Genomic DNA, 23,396 nt, shown 5'->3' with positions numbered 1-23,396 from the left:
GTACTTCTACATATTCAACATGGCTCGGGCATACAAGCACTGTCTAGGTGACACATGACAACACCTAACACATAAAGCTGCCCCTCCAGATTGTATCACAAAGGCTTCTCGGTTCCAAAATTGATGAAATGTCATAACTCGAGTTGTCTAATTTGCATAGATGGGGGAAAAACTGGGGCCACATCAATTGCAAAACATTTCAACTGAGTGCTATGCTTCCATGGCATTTGAAAACATGGATACAAAGGTTTCTATTGGTGATGGATCGTAGGTGTTGTAAAATGATATCCCTAAGCTTACGGTTGGTGGAAGCAACATTTCACAGGTCACATGGGCACCAGGTACAAACAGCAAATTACGTGTTAGGGGTGTGCCATTTCTTGCATGTTTACATATATGCAAAATCACCTTTAACTATACCTGACATACAGGTCTTGTTTATGAAAAGCACTATCCATTTACCTTGTACCTGTTGATGGCAACTGTTTCCCTCTTTATCTAAAGGTGTAAAGTAGCTCTGTACCAGCTTGTGATTCAAGGGGATGCTTTGGGAAAAGGGTTGGCCTTACTACACCACGAGTCCCCTCCCCCACTCTCAACACCTGGATATTTCCCGGGTCAGGGATGGTAGTCCACTGTATTGGGTGCTCAACTTGACAGGCTGAGCCTGTGCGCTGTTCAGAGATTCATGGATCAGCATATCTGCCTGTGTGTGTTAGTGCCTGTGCAAAGGCATCCTCAATTACATTCCTGGGCTACATTTGAGCTGCACAATGGCTGTCTGTACAGAAAAGGCCTGTTCAGGTGAGCAAGTGTGCCTCGCGCAGAGAAAAGCCCCACAAGGGAAGCTCCATTGTATAGCTCTGGGCTGAATGCTTGAAGAAAACAATAAACTCATTGTGTCCGTGGCCAATGTATTCTCACGTAATATTAATGTTATATGTAGGTATGCGATCTGTGTCTTGCTGTACATACAGGTGAAAGTCGAGAGCAATGGATCTTGTTTAGTTTATCAGTACGCCCTAAACATCAGCATCATCTCTACCGATCCAAAATCAGGAGCAACCCGTGTTGTATCCTCATCACCAAGTTATCTGGTCAAAAAGGGATCTGTGAATTTTGGGGAGGAAGTAGGTGGTAGGAGTGTCATGGTGCTCTGTTAGTAACTATAACCTTTCATCGGGATCTGAAAGGCCCTTTTCTGACCTCAATGACAGCCCCTCAGCACAGTTTTCTGATCAACATTGTGGGATCTGCTAGTAGTGTTTCCTAAGAATTGACATCTCTTACTTCAGCGTAAGCCGGGGTTGAGGTCTTCCTTTCTATCAATGACTCCCTGATCTGATGGCCTGATCACAATCAGTGGAACCTTCCTGATCAGAGGCCCTGATCACAATCAGTGTGTATCCTCCTGCAATGATCACACCATCATTGTCCACTCCCTGATCAGAGGGCCTGATCACAATCAGTGTGTATCCTCCTGCAATGATCACACCATCATTGTCTCCTCCCTGATCAGAGGCCCTGATCATAATCATTGGATCTTCCTGCAATGATCACAATATCAACTTCTGACACTTTGCATGGTTATTATTGCCTATCTTTTGTTTTTATTGTAATGTAAACTCCTTAGATCACTGGCTGCCAGTTATTGAAAAGAAAGAGAGAGAGAGAGAGCGAGAGAGAGAGAGTGAGTGCGTGCGTGCGTGCGTGCGTGCGTGTGTGTGTGTGTGTGAGAGAGAGAGAGATTCATTTGAGGGCAGAAGCATGATTCATGTTTCAAACCACACACTCTGGCCACCTAAATAGGTGTCCTCTCCCAACAACATATCAAAAAGGGAGCGGGTCAAACACACCTCTACAGCCAAGCCCACACTAAAGGCTATTGGAAGAGGCCGAGGCATAACCCCAGAAACACAACTCATCGGACCTCAATGAGAAAGAAACTGCACTAAACAAATTAGAAAGTGAATATGCAACCAAAAGAGTGGCCATGCACCCCCATATCACCTTATTGAAAACCTAATGTATGAGATAGACAGTTGCCCCTCATTCAAAGGTGAATAGGCCCGATCGTGGTAAAGCAAAGGGACTAGGGCATTTGGGAGAAATGTGGCAATGTATCGGGCACAGGTTGAAGATGGATGGACTCTACGCTTGATGAAACATTCTCGTGTTGTACTAATTTACTGTTGTGTGTTACTTTGCTCCACAGGGTATAAGGAACAAGGGATACCTCAGCAGTTGTAATCACTGAGCGCCTGGAAATGGAGACTTGCAGAACAGGGCGCTACGTTGCATTGAATGAGGGACTTCTTTTGTGCATCTCTTTTTTAACAATGGACAGACCGAACAGGGGGAGCAGAGGGTGAGAACCACGTGCTACCGACACAGACCGAAGATGGCGCAATGCATACTGGGCTGTGCCATGCTGCTCGCCCGGTCCCTGGTGCCAACTGGGAAAGGCCAGTGCTGGCTGCTCTATGACTAGTAAAAAAAACACCACCAACCTTTTTTTTGTTTTTCACAATTTTATGTCTTCAAAGACATGGCGTTTTACTGGAGATGTTTGCAGAAATACACAAAAGGCAAGAGTCATGTAAGGTTTTCCAAAAAGTCTGTCAACACACTACTTTATGGGATTTGAACCTTCAGCAGCGGGAGTTACTGCCAAGGGATCAGGATGTCCACCTGTCTGCATGGATATGTGAACACAGCGGAATTGGGCTAGCGCTTCCAAACAGCTGAACCTGGCCAAAACAGCAGAGTGTCTATGACAGCAACCAATAGATATGATGGGAATGGTCAAAACAGCAGAGTGTCAATGACAGCAACCAATAGATATGATGGGAATGGCCAAAACAGCAGAGTGTCTATGACAGCAACCAATAGATATGATGGGAATGGCCAAAACAGCAGAGTGTCTATGACAGCAACCAATAGATATGATGGGAATGGTCAAAACAGCAGAGTGTCAATGACAGCAACCAATAGATATGATGGGAATGGCCAAAACAGCGGAGTGTCTATAACAACAATCAATAGATATGATGGGAATGGCCAAAACAGCAGAGTGTCAATGACAGCAACCAATAGATATGATGGCAATGGCCAAAACAGCAGAGTGTCTATGACCGCAACCAATAGATATGATGGGAATGGTCAAAACAGCAGAGTGACAATGACAGCAACCAATAGATATGATGGGAATGACCAAAACAGCAGAGTGTCTATGACAGCAACCAATAGATATGATGGGAATGGCCAAAACAGCAGAGTGTCTATGACAGCAACCAATAGATATGATGGGAATGGCCAAAACAGCAGAGTGTCAATGACAGCAACCAATAGATATGATGGGAATGGCCAAAACAGCAGAGTGACAATGACAGCAACCAATAGATATGATGGGAATGGCCAAAACAGTAGAGTGTCTATGACAGCAACCAATAGATATGATGGGAATGGTCAAAACAGCAGAGTGTCAATGACAGCAACCAATAGATATGATGGGAATGGCCAAAACAGCAGAGTGTCAATGACAGCAACTAAAAACTACCATTGCATGGAGATGCCGTTAAAAGGTTCTGGGGCGTTGAAGCAATTGTGCGCAGTATCGGCTCCGGCTTTACCGGTGTCCAGACCCTGCTGGTGGCAGTCATGCTGTCCCCTGAGTTACATGTGAGGGAGTGGCTTTGGGCAAGAGCCTTGTCTCAAGCACATGCTGAGGTCTGTCAGAAGGGGGCGCAGTGATCTGATGAACTGGCCGTCTGTGGACATGACCTACGATGTATGCAGTGGATGATTTACGCACAGCTGTTGAAACCTGTATGTTAATGGAATTTAATGCAGACTGAATGGCAAAACCTGACACCCGCTAGTAAAGGACAGTATTGATCACTTCCTGATAACAGCCCATAGACCTTGCACTCTATAGTATGGGGAATCTGATCGTAGTTGATTAGGAACCAATTCTCGGTGATAGCCCAGAATCCCCCTCTCTCTATAGGATGTCGCACCTGACCATAGATGATTGGGATTTGAGGAAATAGCTTTATCCTTGAGAACTCGGGCACAGGGGTCGTGCAAGTCAACAAGGATTAGATTTCCAGCACCATTTTGGTATTTCACTACTTTACCAGAATATATGGCCATTGGCTGCACTATGCACCGTGTGTGATTTAGGAAGCGTGCCACTAATATACACAGTCATATCTTGACCAATCACAATTTGTAGGAAAAATGAGATGTTCAAGAAATCCGAGCAGAAGTCAAGGGATGGAATGTCTGCTGCAGACCCAAGGACTCACAACAACCTAATTAAGTCTTGGTGCGTCTTTTCCTCCCTAACCTATATCCTCTTCCTATAACCCCCCCCCCTGCATCACCTCATTCCACGTCCTGCCAAGTGTGCCCTTAGTAGTCTATTCTCTAACTGTACATGTATTATTGTACCCTGCACTGAATCCTCTTCTTACACATCACTCTTTTGTTTCACATCTAGGTTTCCACTACATCAGGGTTCTGCAACCTTTGGTTCTTCAGATGTTTTCCACTACAACTCCCATCAGCCCAAGCCAGCATAGTCAATGGGGATGGATCATGGGAGTTGTAGTCCAAAACAGCTGGCGAGCTGACGGTTGTGGAACCCTTCACTCCATGAACCCAGCACACACATCGGATACAGACTTCAGTACCTTTTCACTTGTAAAATCTATCAACTTTCGAGAGACAATAAAAGCAACACACCCACGCGTATAAGCATGCATGCATGCACACACACATACATCCGCCCAACACGAGTTCCTCCATATTAGTGTGGCAGTTGCCTGTTGTTGGTAATTTGTTCCCCAAAGTGAAATGGCTGAATTTAAACATTGTTATTCCACAATTTGACTAAAATGACAGAAATGCCAAATCGGCTGCTTTATTTGCCAGTTCCACCCGAAATAATCTATGAAAAGCAATTCATTTAAGTTTTATAATCAATTTGTTAAAACAGCTGGCTGCTCATTTTATGTATTTATTTTATTGTGCATTTGTAAGGCGCTTAAACACCAAGAAATTGGGTTTCAAAGCGCCCACAGGGCAAAGAGAGGGAACAGTGGTAGGAAAAGCAAATAAAATAGCACTGATGGCGGTCCTACAAGGCCTTGTGAGCATTCAGAGCGTGCAAGTGCAGAGAAAGAGAGAAGGGACAAGGGAAGTGGGCAAGTGCTAGTGAATCCACAGAAGGAATAAAGAACGGGCAGATTTGTGATGAAACCAAAATGTGTTGTTAGAAGATGAATTAGCCACTGGCTTGGAATCCTACGCTCCAGTGTGCAGGGCATGAAGCTGTCTAGGCTGCTTGGAACCTATGTAAAGGCTGAGAACACTTCAGAGGACAGTAGAATCCTGGGACCCGCTGCAGGCCAAAGCAAGGACTTACCCATAGTGTGATCTGGGCCCAGCCATAAAGCCAAAGCTCTGTGTGGGAATGCAGAACCACCGAGCAAAAGTGCCATGCAATTAGACCTAAACAAATACATGTGTTAGTAAAGCAAGTATCCACCCGCTCGCCATATGATGGGGTTTGGCCCTCTGTGAGTACATCAGTGCAATGGGATTGGAGACTAACATTTCTCTCAAGGCTTGAATATAAAATATGACTGATGCATATATTGGTCATGTAAGCAAGATAGAAATTGTAAAAATTAGCACACGTGTGAGTTGCAATGCCACATCAAGGCTGTTTAACCATGTTGCAGAAACGCTCCGAGGTTAGCACGGCAGCGCACGCGTCTGCCAATTGATACCATCTCAAGGCTTAACAAATGGAAGGGTTTGTGAACTCACCTCTGGCGTGGTGCCTTATGTTTTTGTGTCAAGCACAGTTAACATACTCCCCTCTCTTTCATGCCCAAACCTTGACGCGTCTCTTTGACCTCGACTCCTCCCTCAACGTGCCACCATGTCTCGAGTCTGCCAGCGGAAATCCGGTGTCTTTTTCCCTGTTACCTTCCAAACACCCAAACCGACATTTTACATTTCAATAGTCTCTGTCCTTCGTGTCATTTCCTGTTACCCCCTACCTCCCACACCAAATATCTAATGTTTCTCTCCTGCCTGCTCTCCTGCAGTGTCCCCAAATACTCTCTCCCCCCCCACCACCCCGGCGTATGGCTTCAGTCTCCCCCGTCCCCTCTGTTCTTCCATGTCCTTGGTGGTCTGCCCCAGAGCACATACACAAGTCCTTCCTGCCATTTGGTCGGACACCCACCATTTATGATCTAATCCTGGGAGGAAATTAAGATGGTGTGCACCATGGAATCTTGAATGGCATGTGCAATCCCAACACCGTCCACAATATGGCCGCTCCTGCATACAGAAGTGTCATTGATAAGTGCACCGATAGGCCCTTCCGTATCCAGGCGTACCCATAGTGGTGGTGGGTGGTTGGATTTTATCTGTCATACAGGGTTCCACGATGCAAACAACATCTACATTTCTGTCTAGGATTTCCCCATAAATGGCAAATCTGTTTTTAGCCCAGAAACGCAACTCAATTGCCTTTGCCTTAATGACCACCTTAATGTCATTTGACTTCCGGCAACCAAACACCCTATTGTTAGCCTCCTTCATGTAAAGATCACAAAACATGAACTAAAACATCCTTAGATTTAAAAGCACTGTACTGCTCCCCCCGACGTAGTCTTTGCTGACTTCTTTCTAGATCTGTTTGCCTCTGCCGGACCTTTGGGCTATCATACGAGTGTCTCAGGTGGTTTTAGCCATTTCATCCAGTCACACCCGGAATATAGCACTTCTCACACATGGAAGGCCCTATTTTAGATGTTCTGATTGCACTTGACTCCTCCATTGTAATTCTTCCCACTGAAACGCTCAGCTGGACGGATCATGCAGAGGTTCCTTTCACGTTATTGAGACCAAAAATGTACACCCTCTGATTCTATGGTGTTATTAACCCATTCCAGAGGCTATACCAGGGTCAACGGCTCAGCAGCCTGAGGGTGTTTAACGAAGACACAGGGACGTTACCCCCGGTATAGTCCGTAGAACAGGTTCATAAAGCCATTAGCACTCCAGGTTACCAAAGCGGTGTTAAGAAACCAGGGGTGTTAAGAAAAAAAAAAAAATTCATTCAAAGAATGGAACGCGCGGCATCCCGTTCATTGAATGAAAATACTGTGCAAAGATGGCCACCATGGATGAGGTAGGCGGGATTCCATACGGAGCCCCTCTTCTCTTTCAATGGCGGCCAAACAGAGCAAGGAGAGAAGACGCAGGAGCTGCGGCGGCAACTGCCGCCACACCGAACAGCTAAATGGGGATTGGAGCATGGGGGGCAAAATGACTGCAGTGGCAGCCGTGGGGGAAGATGGCGGGCTGGGGAGCCGGCGATCAGGCAGCTTGGAACATGGGCTGGATCGGGATTATCAGCCTGTGATTCTATCCTCCTGATTGGCAAGCTCTCACCCACAGGGTGCTATTGAGACATAATCCTTTTATAGTGATATATAGTAGTATAGTCTCATGTTACTTTGGATCCCTTTTTGTAAGCCCGCTCAGTCACTCTTCCTCGTCCTGCTGGAATCATTAAGCCGTTCTATATCATCCGAGTTAGATAGTATACCAAGTGCGTACTTCTAGGAACATTATAGTCCTAGCATTCCAAACAACTGTCTCAAGAAAAATCCACAATTTATAAATACAGGTCTTAGTTGTACAGGTCTAAATCTGATAACACATGTGGAGGAAAGTCTTCCCTTACCTAACTATGCCTCATAATATTGACGTTGTCCAAGCATGTTCTCCAGCCTTGAATTTTGTAATTTCTTCCACATGAGACTCAACGAGGTTCCATCCAGAAGTTGCGACTCCTAAAAACTAAGGCTGGTAAATTCCTCTTCTTCCTCAATCCCTGAGAGCCCATTTCTTCCACCTTGGAATGTTATGTTATGTTGATTTATACTGCGCACCGCTACCACCTATGGGCAGTCTCCAGGCACATCTCTGTGATGGCTCCCTGTAGAGCACTGAGTCATCTTCTTTGTCTGGATCATTCTCCAGTTACCTCATGCCTGACGTTAAGGAACCCATTCCACCAGGAACCTAAGTTCTGAGTCTCTGAACCTGCTAAGCCTGCGCATGTCTGCAGAAATGGCCACAGTGGCCACGCACTAGCTGTGCTCGGATCCAAACATTGGAACGATCTTACCGGTGGAAATCCGAACTGAACTGTCCCACAGCGGACTCCGCCACATACTCAAAGCTTGGCTGCTGTCCACTGCCTTCCAATGACTCCTGCCTGTTTCCCACTCTGCGCCCACTTGGGCACTTTGTTTTGATTGTATTTTCTTCCCATCCAGGATTGTGCTTTTGCACTGGGATCTGGTGTGATTGTGTTCCTCATTGCAGCAGCTCGAAGCAGCTGCATCACACTTTGGCACATGACAAGACTTGAAAATAAGATGAAAATGGGGTACAAATGCCAGGTTGCCAGAGCAGCAGCTGCTATCAGGGTGGTCTAGGCATGGGATTTCGTGTCATGTATCTTGTCCGAGAACCTTTTCATATGGCATGTCAACATCTTCTTTCTTCCTTCGTACCCACACCCCCTCTTGATCTTCCTTGTGGGGTATCAAAACGTTTCCATGTGTTAATATCCCCGCAATAATATTGCCATACAAAAATATTGCCATATTTTTGCACCAGTATTAAGCCATGGAACCTGCGAGGGACACCTCCGCAACCCCTATAATTTATTTAATGGAGCGTGGGACACCCATGCATCCCTCGTCCCAATAATCACATAAATTATCCCCACTAATAATATTACCTATGGCCTTACCCCACGACCATATATATACAGCAATATTATTGGTGGGGATAATATTACCTGATACCATCAAAACCTGATTCTCTTCCCTGTTGCCTTCACGCGCTTCACAATTGAGAGGGGCATTTCATCTAAACAAAGTCACATGTGTCTTGAAGTTGTCTCTTCACCTTCTTGGGAGTCCCCCTCTGATGTGGAGATGGTGCTTAGGTTTGGTAGGATTTCTTTCTGATGTAATAGAATTGTACACCCCGGAGAATAGTCGAGATTTGCAAAGTTATGCACAAGCATCTCTTGCAGTTAGAGTAGTATGCAAGTTTGTCTCTGTATCTAGTTTCATTTCAGAAAGAGACAGAGCATGATGAAAGATATGCCTGTGCCAGCAAAACACTGTGGTGTGGCATAAAGCCAATTAGTTGACCTCACAGGAGGATCTCCAGGGAACACAGATTACACTGCAGTCCTTGAGCACATGCCGTGGCGTTCTTTTTGTCTCACGGCATTGCCCTTTGATTAGAACCAATCCCATGTCCCTACTCCGCCTCTAAAAAGAATAATAATGTGCCCCAGAGTGCGAGTGTAAATGTAAGGCGTAACCTGCTTACACCTTGGTTGTATGCAGTACAAGGGACTCTAACAATTTTGAAAATTAACCTCATTTTGTTTTACGAACGGCGGCGGTGTTGTTACGGACAGGGTTGGGCCACCACCGAGGAGCTTATCGCCATTAGCATTTGTGTAGTTTTCTATACAGGTGCTAATGTGTTCATTTATATATTTATTAATGAAATTATCTTGCTGCACGGCCTGGTGCCATGCCATTGTTTCCCGAGTCCATCTTTAATGTTGATGACCGTGACGCCATCAACAATGAAACAGACTTGGGAAAGCATGGTGCGTCTCTGGGCCGCGCAGCGAGGCTACGTTTCTTTTTTTAATTTAAATGGCACACTCTTAGCAACCATATAGAAAACTACACTGGTGCTAAGAGTACGGGCGGGAAGGAGGAGCGGGGAAAGGTAGGGGACGCTGGCTAGCAGCACTCAGGCTGGTTGGAACGCAGGCTTGTACCATACAAAACAGCCAGCGTTCCGAGTATCCTGATTGGCCAGCATCCCCTTCCAGGGTGCTAATATGTCAAAGATGCCTCTTGGTGCTGAAGTTCCAACATTAAAAATTGAAGACAGGAACATCCAACTAGATCAATTTACAAGAAACAAAAAGTCAGTAATTTGACGATTACAAACAAATGATCATCATTTGAAACTTAGAGGTGCAGAAAGAGAATTTCAAGCGCAAGTGGCCTGTCCTGAAAAGGATCTCCCACCCACTCGTGCTTACAAAAGCATGGAACAGATAACTGAGCGTTATTGCTTGACCAGAGGGCCCTGGTCAGGATGCAAGATGTGATCCTATTCATCAGGAATTCCAGGCCGTGTGAGCCATGGGCTGTGTGTGTCCAGTGAGGAGTAACCAGGGCTGGGGAACATGGTCTCTGTGACCCAAACCGAGAAGATTAAAGGCCACATAAATAGCATTACAATAGCCTAAACGACAGGAAATAAAATAATTAATCAGCTGGGCTCTATGAGGGAAAGTAAAATAGTTCAGAAACCTATGCAGAGACCAAAGATGAAAGAAAGAGTTTAGAGACCTGGCCAGTGTGTTGCATAAAGGACTAAGATGAATCAAAAAATATAGAGATGGCGGACCTTAGTTACCAAAAAAAGGCATAGATGTAATGATGCAGGGCAAAACCTGGCGATCCAGTAGGTAATCTACAGAGTAAAATCTGTTTTCGATGGATCGGATTTGAGACTGTTATTATTCATCAAGAGTCCTCCATCCGCCATGCGGTTTCTGAATCCTTCCAGAGTGGATCCCATGTTGTCCCCCTGAAGGAGAACAACCTATGTATCATCTGCATGCATGTAAAGCAATAGGCAGTGGGCTCGGTTTAGGCAGTAGAGGACTCCACAGTCGATTGAGATAGCAGCTGTTTCAAGAGAGGGAAGACCCACACTTTGTGCGCTCCGAGTCAGGCAAGATTGCAGCCACGTTGCAGGCTTCCTTCCCAAACATAACACAATAGGTGTATTTGTAGAGCACACGTTCACCCCAGAGGTGCATCTTGGCACTATTGACAGATAACAGATGTTGACTGTTATTCAACTTAATGGTGCTCATTTTATCGACCCCGGAAGGAGTGGTCCTGAATCCTGAGTGATCCTGCCAGGATTCGGACCTGTGACTATGAGCACAAAAACAGGTCCCTGTAATGGATGCATTAGACCCGGCTTTGCAACATATAGTTGAGGATAGGCTCCATAGAACCACTTTACCCTCAACAATTCAAACAAATGTTTCCCGTTGATAATTCTATGAATCAAAATCTTGATGTTGGAAATATTGATTCCTCTAATGTGAAACACTACAGGGTGTTGAGTTGAAGTGTCAGAGGTGGGGCAGAGACAATGTAAACCTGTCCTGTCCTGTGCCCCTGAAGGTTTGAGGGTTTGAGGGGGCTGGCGGGGGAAATAGAAGGGAGAAGACCTTCAGAAATACTTCAGTACCGGAACACAATGTGGGGTTCGATCAGCAAATGGAGATTGTGTCCATGCTGTATTGTGCTGTTTGCCATAGATGACTGCATGAAAGGTGATGGGGTATTTTAGGTGATCAGTGCTTTCGTGGAAAGTCTGAGTAATGTGCCGATAACCCTGAGAAGATATGTACACTGAAGGGATAACAAAAGGGCACCCATTTTAATCATAGGAACAACCCCCCTAATTATGCTTACAATGTCTATTATGTGCTTCAGATCTTCATTACCGAGAATTGCCACGCTTACACATGGCAGTCGGAATTTACAATGGATTCCTCACGAATCTGCCTCCTTTTATGAAGTGCACAAAGCAGGATGATTCCATAGGAATCCATTGGCTTTACGCCAGCATGAAAATGTCATGCTGATGTAATACCATGTGGCATGTGAAGGCAGAGCAGCAGTGCACTGCAGAAATGTATATCCTGGTCCGTACCCCTACTCCACCACTAAAAAGAATAATAGGCCCTCAGGGTGTAAACGAACATGAGGCGTAACCTGCTTACACCTTGGTTTTACACCATACTTTTACACTCTGGCATCTTCGAAAATTAACCCTGTTTTGTTTTATGAACTAGACAGTAAGTAGAAACAATTAAATTCTATGGGCTGGCCCAATATGTCTCATTGACTGTATTTCCAATAGTGTGCCCTGCCTGAAATTCCCTCAATATTGTAAAGTGTTCTTCTTACTAAAAAGCATAGCGAAGAGAATATATAGAGTCTTGTGGAACTTCCAATAGATTTTGCTGTTCTATGCAGTCTACATAAAAGCTTCCACACAACATGTGTTTTTTCTACAATACAATTTCATTTGTTTTAAATATGGAAGCACCAATTTGTATCAGCATTTTCCTACTATTCATTTATTTATGTTAGGTGCTGTTTTCCTTAATATTCTATCATGTATTTAAATAAGTGATACACCTTTTTATGACCATATTATACAAATGTAATGAGCTGCAAATTTAAGAATACCTTGTCCTTAATTTTTGGCTACAGCTTAAACAACTATGTGGGGATTTGTTGTGGTTTCATGTTAGTGCCAAGTGCAACTCACCAGACATGCCGCTGTGTTCTGCACTATCTTCAGTCTTTGTATAAGTGTACAGACATGTCTACCTTAATCGATAAAGAAACAAGTGCAACAACACACTACATGAAGAACAACAATGAGCACTAATAATTTGCTCCTATATTGTCATAGAGATCCACTGGCCCAATGGCTATGTGATTTATTGCTCGCAGAAGGGCTAATCCCGTTCACAGCTGGTGTTGAAATGAAATAGTCAGCAACGATCATGTATACAGGAGCTGAAGAAACATTGAAATAAAAGAACCCTCACTACAGAATTGCAGGAGATCTAGTAACATTGATATCTTATTGGGGCATACTAACCTTCCAATAGTTAGTGCTCTTTTTTATATAGAAAAGTCCATTAGAGTTGCACATTGTGCCAAAATTGAAAGTACTCTTTTTGTATGCTTATTTATATCAGCAATGTATTTTATTGTGATTTGCAGTGTTTTTATATAGTGTTTTTACGTTGTATATTATGATTGTTTGTATACTGATTTAATGTAAATGAAGAAACTCACTGATTCATGGTTGTGGATGTCCAGTTTGTCCAGAGATGTTCATGGGTTTTTAATTGGGTCCATATACTGTTATGCAACTCAAATGTTACAGGGAGGTTGGGGTGAGGTTATGTTTATTTTCTGCAAAGTCAGAAGAGGGTTGCATAATTGAATTGCTGGAAAGAAGGCTTGTACGGGATTCAGAGCTAAAGATATTTCCATACAGATCTGTCATACCAGAGGAATGGGCTGGTCCCTGCTTGCTGATGGCCCACATTCGGTTGAACAATATGTGAAGTGGAAAAAGAGGTAAGTCTACTAGGTACGTTTTCAGTTATGGTTCCCTAGCACAGATCAATATATAGAGGAACAAATCCCTCGCTTTGGGATAAATTATAAGAAAGGGTCTCTTGCCTAAACTCTCATATGTAAAGTAAACAAATATATGGGTTAATACATAAGAAGAAATATCCTTTGACAAAACTAAAAAGCAAAGTAAATAAAATAAATATAATACATATGAATTTTTATTACATGAATACATGAATAAATAAAGCATTTTCTGAAAACAAACCTTAAATGGGTTAATAGACATGAATAATTAAATAAAGTGTACATCGAAAAGACTTGAGGTCAAGATGCAAAATGTATTGCTGCACTAAATCTACAAGTATGATGGAAATATTTCGACAGAATCTCTAACAAACATTTGCCACATCTTCCTCAGGATAAACTATTACATAACTATTTAAAATAAAAAGAAAAATAGAATGTACATGAGATGATGATACATGGCCAGTAAGTATCTATTTAAAACCTTTCTTATAGACTCAGGATAAAGGGAATCAGCTTTATAGAAATTGATACTTACAGGTGTGAACCAAACGTAAAATCTGACATCTTTGTCGGTACAGTCCTTTTGATTCAGAGGGAATACCAATGTTCAATAAACATTCCTGTGAAAAACATTAAGGAACGCAAGGCCAGCACAAACTGTTTTATATAGGCGACCACTATAAGATAAATGAACACAAATACCTGACTATGAAGCTCAATCAAGTGTAAATCCACAAAGCTTAATTATTATGATTATTTTCCAGTAGCTGTCAGAATGTCTGTTGCTAAAGCTGATGACTAAAGCATGTCCATGTGACTTAATTTTCCCCACACCAACAAGACACATCCCTTCATGGCCCATGTGCACTGCAAATTCTTTAGGATAACAAAAGGAATGGGAAAGCTGCCATAGTTTTTCATATAGTCATCATATCATCCGGGGATGAGGGCTACAGAGTAAAAGGACTAACTCACTAGCGGGCCAGTGCTCACTAACTGACAGCCATCTTAGTAGTATGTCACATCTCTATCATATTTATTTATGTGATTCAAATAGTGTCCCAGCAAATACAACATGAAGCATATATTGCCAACAAATCAATATCAACAGTAGAAATTGCACAGATGTAGCCACATATGTAAAGCAAATGCACACAAATGCACCCAATGAAATACATAGAAATATTCAAACTGCTGCTTATTAATCTTAAATGCATACATTCTACTCTAATTATCAAGGATTACATATAGATGTTACAATTCTCACATATTATACATATTCAGCATTTTTACATCCATGTCACTCTACAGGAAGAATCTAAACATACTGTATAGGGTACTACAATGTTTATCATCCGATTAATAATTTAGGCCACCCAACCCATTCTGTTTGCTCACTGAATCCACTTTCTAGTGCCTTTATATTACAAAGCTTCTTCTCTATAAAACAGATTTCTACCATGTTTATTTGAGGATTCAGAAAACCTTCTCCATTGGTCCCAAAAAAACCTATACAGTGAGTGCTCCAAGATACAAAACAAACACTTGCCTGGTCATTGTTTACTATGTAAATTCTATTATACGGACACTCAATCACATACAATATGCTAAGTGCAATTTTCATGATCAAAACCTTCCATCATTTCAGTTTATTTGCATGACACATTCACCTCATGGGAAATGTCTGTCAATTGGTGTTATGTTCCAAATGCTGTAAAAAGTGGCAAGCATATTTGATTCAGATATTATTAAAGCTCTCAATGACTGTGGATTTAAATTCTTACCTTTGCAAAAACAAGCAAAGGTTTTGCAAATCCTGATTTATACATTTTTAAAATATGGCAGTTTTCAATGGAACTTTCAGAATGTCATTACTGCATTTACAATAAGTGGCCACAAATACCAAATAATATACGTCTTTAGAATATAGTCCAGACAATGTATCCTTTACTGTCAACCTTACTGTCGACCGTGCTTGTTACATGGACCTTTTAAGTACATTTTATGAGGCTAGTCTGTAACCTCTAGGTGTTTTTGTATAATATTTGCTTGAATATTGCAATCTTCAATTAAGGTCTATTTTTTTCTCCCTCTTGGAATCATTCCAAACAGTACATTTTTAACTAGCACGTTCAAGTGCTGGCTTGAACATTGTAAATTTGTATTCATTTCTGTTTGTTTCTTAAAAAGTCATACATTAATTGACCATCCTTATACTGTAGCAGCAATTCCACAAGGGCATTTTTTTCAGAGTGCATATGCGGTGTATATTGCATGTTCACATCCAACCTATTGACCAGTTTCAACAGAATGCCCAGTAAATATTTGCCACATCTTCCTCATGATATCCATGTTTTAACCCTAATAAAATCAAATTACATGCCAAAAATCAATATGTCATCTATCAAATGCTTCCATAAATCAATAGTCAGTAAATATTGATAATTCTAAGCAACAATCATTGTCTCTATGAAATGAGATGTGGAATTATTGGACAAAGAAGGTGCAAAGAAGTGTCCATGGGCATTGTTTGAACATAGAGTGTGTCTTCTAACACCTACCAACCATTTGTAAGCATCATATCAGCATAATCCATAATGCAAGTAGTGAGTGCATCATGAAGTGTGGGTTCTGTGTAGTCCCCATGTCATGTATGCATTCTCAGAATTGTTTCACCCATTTACCTCGCTAGTAATGTGGAAACTGCTACCTGGGATTTCAGGGGTGTGTGCATGGGCCTTTAATCACCTTAACACAAAGCAGGCCAACCACTTAAGTAACAAGTGCACATTTGTACATGAAGCAAGTTTATTGTACAATCGGCCAGGAGGGGCAAGATAATTCTATATAGTCAAACTAACCTTTTCTCTGGACCACATAAGTTGACACATTATACAGATTTTTGCAACAGTTAAAAAAATCCCATATGTTTTATTACAATCCACCCCCAACATGTAATTGGTCAAGACCTTTACAAAAGAAATCCAATTTTTCTCCAATTCCCCTGTTCTCATTGGTCACGTTTATCTTAACTACCATGTTCAGCTCATGTGTACAACACACCCTCTTTTAGGATTTGTCCTTCGTAGGTGGTGACACATAGTTATGCATTCACATACAAACATAATTTATTACAAGTTCCAGCTGGCCTTAGACCTCCTAATCCCAGATGTATTTGCATATGGTTTATAAGAGTACTTCAAACAATATGAGGAGGGGAAGAATAAACAAGTTCCCTTTGAACTGGCGATACCCATCTCACCCACCTTGACTTGCTGACATCTTTGGAATACTCTAATCTAAACGACTGCCAATTTAACTTGCATGGTCTCTGGTTACATCCTGAGAAAACCATTGCAACCCATGAAGTATCGCTCAACTCTGGCCTTGACCGCCACTTCACTGCAAGTTTATTGCTGGTCAAAAAGCAAATGGCCGGATCCCCCTGAACTATGAATAACTGTCTCCCATGCACTTACAAGTTTTAATCTTCCTTCCCTGATACTGCCAAGCCAAGCCATGAAAACCCCAGGCCGCCCTGTTGGCTGACCATCTGCTTAATGTCGTGGCTAATCATTACCGTTCCTTTTGACCTCCAAACCCTGTAAAACCTGTTTTTCCCAGTTGCTCAGAATACACCTTGCCAAACCATGACTGCAGAGTTAAATGAAGTTATGAAAAGAGCACATTGCATATAGATTTGTAAATTCCCTATGTACGTATATCAGTGTGCATGCCTGTACAAAAACGATCATGTCCTCTTTACAGTGGTTTTCTTCATAACAAATCCCCTTCCTCACATGCGCATTATGTAGCTCCAGTTGCCCAGCTTCCAGGTGCTTTGTGACACAACATACCCATATTCTATTTATACTTCATGGCTATTTTGAAATGTATCTTGCTGTGTTTGTGTAAATCTAAAATGTATAAACTTAAACACAAAGTAACACTTAAAGTAACACATATGCCATTCACATTAGCTATGCTGGATACATATAAAATTGCAACATTGCCCCAAATTCGCTGCTCCCCCAGTCACAAATATAGCGTGGGACTTTTCCTGACCACCCCAACATTCACCCCTTTAGTTAATACTTTTCCTAATAAACCAAATTCTTGTTCTTTAAAACCATCTTCTCTGGGAAATACCCTACAATCATCTTTCACATTGGTCCCAATATGGGCATGCTCCTCTGCTGTGCAAAACCAACTCGTCCGCCCACCATTTCAGCTATCTACCTGCTGCTCAACACAGTCAAGACAGCTTCAGTCTGAGTACCCATGTGATATGAAAGGGTAGGGGTTCTTGCTTTGGACATGGTCTTAGTCATCATGGTAGCTGCTTTTGATACCTGGGCAGAACAGCATCGTGAGAGCATTTGACAGGAGCAAAAGCTAATATGGAAAAAGACAAAAATTGGCATTAGATTTTTCACAGCTAAACTTATCCATGACGACACCCAAGAAAAAAGCGAGTCCAGCCAAGGGTCATTTGTGATTCATGCCTCATTCTCCATGACCACCCTAAGCTTCTGCAGAGCGACAATAGTGTGAGTCAGGGTCCCATTCTCCGAATAATTAGGAGGCACAAACGTGCAGCAAGTGCTCCCTATCATTTGACAGAACCCTCCCGACATAGCTGTTAGGAGGTCAAGGCTATTCCTGTACTGTAAGGCTATGACCCTCAGGGCCCACAGTTCTTCCTTGATGGCACTGAAAGCTGATTCAGAGGAATTGACAAATGGCAGGAGTTTGTACCGGGTCACCTGGAGCCACTTTGCATTGGCTGCGGTTTGGTCGCCAGGTCCCAGGAGGGAAGAAAGTAACATTTCTGTATGACTAAACAAACAAAAATGTTCTGGGATGTCCATCAAAGCTTTTGAAGATGCCGCCAAGAGGTAGTTTGACCGTTTGGTCCATTGCAATATTCCCTCCTTTCCATGATCAGAGTCATTGGGGTGTCCATGTGTGTTGATACAAGGGATTCAAGCGGCACAAGGGACCGAGGGGGGACGGATGTGGCTTTGAGCATTGGTGGGGTGAGGATTAAGTGTTCCTTAGGAATAACAAGGACAGGCAGATGTAATGTAATGAAACTGCACACACCTAGCCAGGCTAGAGGTAACAGCCTGTAGGCATACTGTCCACAAGTCCAAAAAACATCAAGAAGCACAGCTGTACCTCCAGCCCGGTCAGTGATGGGAAGCGTATGGCTACAGTTCCCATTTGTACCAACAGGCACTGTGCCATGGCTCTTAAAACACAGAGAAAAAGGGGTAAGTGTTTGTTTCTTAACAGGTTTTTCTTGCTCCTTGAACCATGTCAGATATTTTTAATATTTCTGCCACACATTTCCACATTCTTGTTTTATACATGCCACCCCTTCCTCTGAGAATCCTCTCATCCCTCCAGCTCTGCAACTCTTCACTCCTTGCTCCCATCGGTTGTTGATGATAATACCCCTTTTTAAACTCAACTGGACTCTGCATACACCGAACATTCTTCTGCTCTTTACTATCTGTAGCTGAACATTCTTCGTCAACAGGTAAAATAGATGCTGTGACTTATTGCCCTTGAAAATGCCCTTGGATCCTGCACTAGACACAGTGTGTGCTAACTCTATTTCATCCCGGATAAACCGCGAAGTACCAGATAAGTACTGTTTGCTGTGTTTGCCCTGGTCGTTTGTGGAATTATCGCAGAGCAGCACCTCTGAAAATACCGAGGCTGCGCCTGGAGGACGTCTGGTGCTGTGACACCGTTTTTGCCTGACCTCGACTCACAGGAAGGAGGTGACTTTGTCTGATTAACACTCCGTTATAGTCACTGTGTGCGCACAAGACCCCGAAACAGTGGTGGACTTTAATCCGTGTGTGCCTATTATTGTATCAGTGTGCCCAACCCCCCTTTGATAGAGGAGGACATCAAATTTGCATTGTGTTACGTGATTCAACAGCACGCTGAAATTTAAACACACTGTTTTACGTTTTCGTTTAAGGTACTTCCAGATTGGAAGCTCCGCCCTGTGTTTGTGTGACGCCCCCTCCTGGGTCTACATATTCCCATCTACCAGCGCACCGCGTGCGCACCGGATAAGTACTATTTGATGTTCGTGGTGCGTGCTATGTTTTTCTGACCAATATCTCTTTTGGGATATACTTTTGTCTGGACACTGAGTCGATGATACAAACTAAGTTTGTGATAGCTGTTCCTAGTATCAGAAGTGCTAGAAGGGACGGTTCGGGTGGCGGGTAAAGGGATTATGGGAGTGGGAGACTATTTCACTATGACGCTCTTTGCATAAGGTGGGACATTTAGCAATACTTTTTCTCTAACAATCATTGCTCTCTAATAGTAGGACTGGTTGCCACATATCTAGGAAAATACACGAGTTAATCCTATGTGACGTGATTGTTGAAACCTTAAAATCTAATCACTTGTGTTTTGCATAAAATAACATGTCCTCGCGCCTATGCAGTGGCCTTAAGGAAACAATAATGATCCCAAATAAATGTAATATTGACGCTACAATGGCCAAATTAAACTTAATGTATGGGGCTTACAAGGGTACGGTCAATGATCATGTAAATACACCGAGCATGAGTGAAACTGTGCACGATAATCATGCTATAGCTTCTATTTCGAGGAGAAGCTTTCTAAGTGTGCCAGATCCTGAGACTAATCACGACCTAGGTAGTATTGAAGATATCAATACAGGTCCACCCTCTGATATCTCGATCTTGGCACCTGCAGTACTAATGGAACTAGAAAAACGTATAATCCTCTCTGATGGCCCATCAACGCCAGTCACAGTGCGTCCAATTGGTAAACCTAAAGTACACCTTCATTGTGATGTTCCACGTAACCATTACTAGAACCTGTTGCACCCTATGCTGACCTAGAAAACTCACCTAACAAACACGTGACTGTTGATTCTTACAATGAAGATTCTGCCCAAATCAAAGAGGATTTAGTATGCTCATCTCCTGAATCTCAACTTTTCACTCAACCTAGACCGATGAATGTTGAGACCAACTCAAACTTTCAATCTAAGCCAACCTCAGGAGTTGAGGATCTTAAAATCTTTGAATCATCATATCCTGTAATGTCGAGGATTCTTAATCTCCTTGACAAAGGTCATGATTATACCCATTATGAACTCCGTAATATAAAATCAGCACTTCTCGATATTTCCTCACAACTCAATAAACTGGAGGGTTATATATTTGCTGATTACTACAAAAAGCAAAAAGGTTGTCACTCTCCAAATATTTCTCTCACGACTATATTGACAACTGCATCACAAACAGAGAGTGAACCAACCGAGACTCAGGATATCCCAAAAAAGAATGTGAGTGGTCCAATTTATGGATTTCCCTTGACTTTCGTTCAGACTGTCAATGCACCAAGAAACGTAGAATGTATCCAAATCTACACGCACGCGCAGTTATATGCCAAATGGTATCTTACCATGCAGAGAAAATTGACCAGTTACTTTTCTTTAACAAGCCAAATGATTTGGAAACCTCAACGAAAGATTCGAATAAAGAGCTCCATCAGACTAAACATCCTAGTGCAACTCCTGACAGTCCATCTGACTTGATTGAAATAATAAACGAGGAGAGTACAAGGGCAGTCGTAAAATTGGTCCCCCCACAACTAGAGGAATCCTCTGATCTTGGAGGACAAAACAATTTATATCACGCAAACAAAAAAGATTTGCAATGAACAGACTAAATCTACGTAACGCAAAATTAGTAGAAACACAAGAAAAAAATAAAAAAAATAAAAAAAAAAACTACACCCCAATGCTGAGTCAAAATCTAATGGCAAAGTACTACCAACTGAGGCAAAAACAAACACCCCCCCCCTGCCCAGTTAAACATCGATTTGGGGATCAATGTGGAAGAGCTTTCACTTTCACTTGAAAGTCTTATTCTTATTCTTATTCTTCGGAACCTGCAGTCTTGGCACAGTTGGTTGCAATTTCTGCCGTCTCCAAAGACTGGACTTGGTTATCAGCACTATTGGGGTCCCAGAAGGACTCAACAAAAACCGAACGCTCATAGTAGCAAAGAGCTCCTACGAGTAATGTCATGGAACTCATGTGGAGTAGAAAATCTAAAAATGTGGGTATCTAGGTATGCCCCTCATGAAATCGTGGACATAGTGTTGTGTCAAGAAACAATGGCTGTTAAGCAACTTGAATTTAGTGGGTTTGTTTCGTATTCTACTCTTGCTACTCAATTGTCGAAAGGTAGACCATCGGAAGGAACCACCATCTTGGTAAACACAGGGCTTGCTTTCACCTTGGTACTGACACATATAACATACTCCTATATTGCGATTTTAATTGAACTAGGAATATGTAAAACAGATCATGTTCTAATAGTCTCATTGTATTATAATCCTCTAGTTACCGCAATAACCAAATTGTTTAATGATCTTGATGTTCTGTTCGATGAGGTCTTTTGCAAATGGCCTAATGTAAAAGTAATCCTAGGGGGTGATTTTAATTCTAACTGTCTCCAAGCTCCCCTCACTGAATTACAAACTTCTTTCCAAAATCAACCTCTGATGAACAGGAAAAGAGGGATACTCTTCCAGCTATTTTTTGGGCGCTGGAATATGGTCTTGCTTCCCTTTCTTTCAAAAGAGAATGTATATACATGGTCTCGAAGTAACAGAAAATCATGCATTGACTATATTGCGGTATCTGTGGAATTATCCTCAAGCTGTACGGGAGTAGAAACTACCATGATTGAATTGAGTGATCATTGTATTCTATATTCAGAAATTCAATTAACTATCCCAACATTGGTACAAGACCCATTTAGCACTTTTATCTTGGAAGATCGACCAGGTGCATCATTAAGATGCAATGTGAAAACGTGCAGAAAGCTAAATGCCATCATTAAAATGTTCGCACTGAATTGCAGGAATTGTAGCGACCCAACCATCAAAGGGACTATAGCAACACTACAAAACACAACCATCATTACAACAGCACTTACATACCTGGTCCTGCTTAAATCAAAAGAAAAACCACAGCCTCCAGCTGTCGATTTACTTGCCGCTAGAATTAAAATCTTAAAAAAACAAAAAAATCAGGATATTGTGCACTTAACCAAAATGGGATTACCTAACTCTGAATACCAAATTACAAAAAGAAAAGTAATCAATAAATATTACAATAATATAAAGAACCTTAGAATCTATCTTCATCATTCTACAAATCAAACAATGATAGCATCACTGTGTTCCAATGATAGGTGTTCCACTTGGGCTCTTTTAAGGGGTAATGAATACTCACGAATGGTCGAGCAATCTTCTGACATCAGTGCAGAAACATGGACACATTTCTATAAGGATAAATTTGCTTTACCCAAAGATTTTCAGAACCGTCGACCAAGTTTAACCAGTATTCAGTAGAGGAACTTAAGGGCTGGTCTCTAGAGGATATTACATGGGCCCCTGGAAAGCTAAATAAATCAAGAGCTCCCAGCCCGGACTGTATCCCTCCATGTGTACTTAAAGAAAACATGCAATTATGGGCCCCGGTGCTTAAACTTCAATTTGATGAGATCATCCGATCAGCTTGTATTCCACCTTCATGGTTGCAATCTGTCATAGTTCCCATTCATAAGAAAGGCGTTAGAACAAACCCCGGCAATTTTCGTCACATTGCCTTGATTGATGCGAGTGCCAAGACCTTTGCTGTTTTATTACTAAAGCAACTAAAAGAGATTATAAACCGTCTTGCTATTCTCTCACCATTTCAGATCGGTTTTCGTGCCAGAATGGGAACTGCGCTGAATGCAACTGTTTTAGCGCACTTAATTGCCCAAACGAAAATTCCAAACACAGGTGCCTTATACATGGCAACCGTTGGTTTATCCGCAGCATTTGACTGCGTGATTAGGAATCTACTTTGGGAGAAACTTGACGCAAAGGGGATTCCACATTGCCTAATTGCGATGCTGGCTAAATTGCACCAAGGCACTTCATATCTGGTCCGCATCAACAATTCTGGTT

The 23,396-nt window shown here is 42.3% G+C and overlaps 1 protein-coding gene across 1 annotated transcript in view; it reads left to right on the top strand.

Annotated features, from left to right (window-relative positions):
- The window catches only part of STUM (stum, mechanosensory transduction mediator homolog), a 396,348-nt gene extending 383,297 nt beyond the window's left edge, over positions 1–13,051 (top strand). Inside the window, exon 3 of the mRNA XM_069608682.1 lies at positions 2,216–13,051. Within this exon, the coding sequence (XP_069464783.1) occupies positions 2,216–2,250 (35 nt within the window). The 3' untranslated portion in view covers positions 2,251–13,051. The remainder of the gene's footprint in view (positions 1–2,215) is intronic.
- The last annotated feature ends 10,345 nt before the right edge of the window (positions 13,052–23,396 follow it).

Source organism: Ambystoma mexicanum, chromosome 4q, assembly GCF_040938575.1.
Source record: "Ambystoma mexicanum isolate Mex_15411 chromosome 4q, UKY_AmexF1_1, whole genome shotgun sequence".
Classification (NCBI taxonomy): Eukaryota; Metazoa; Chordata; class Amphibia; order Caudata; family Ambystomatidae; genus Ambystoma; species Ambystoma mexicanum.
This window is presented reverse-complemented; position numbering and strand designations above follow the sequence as displayed.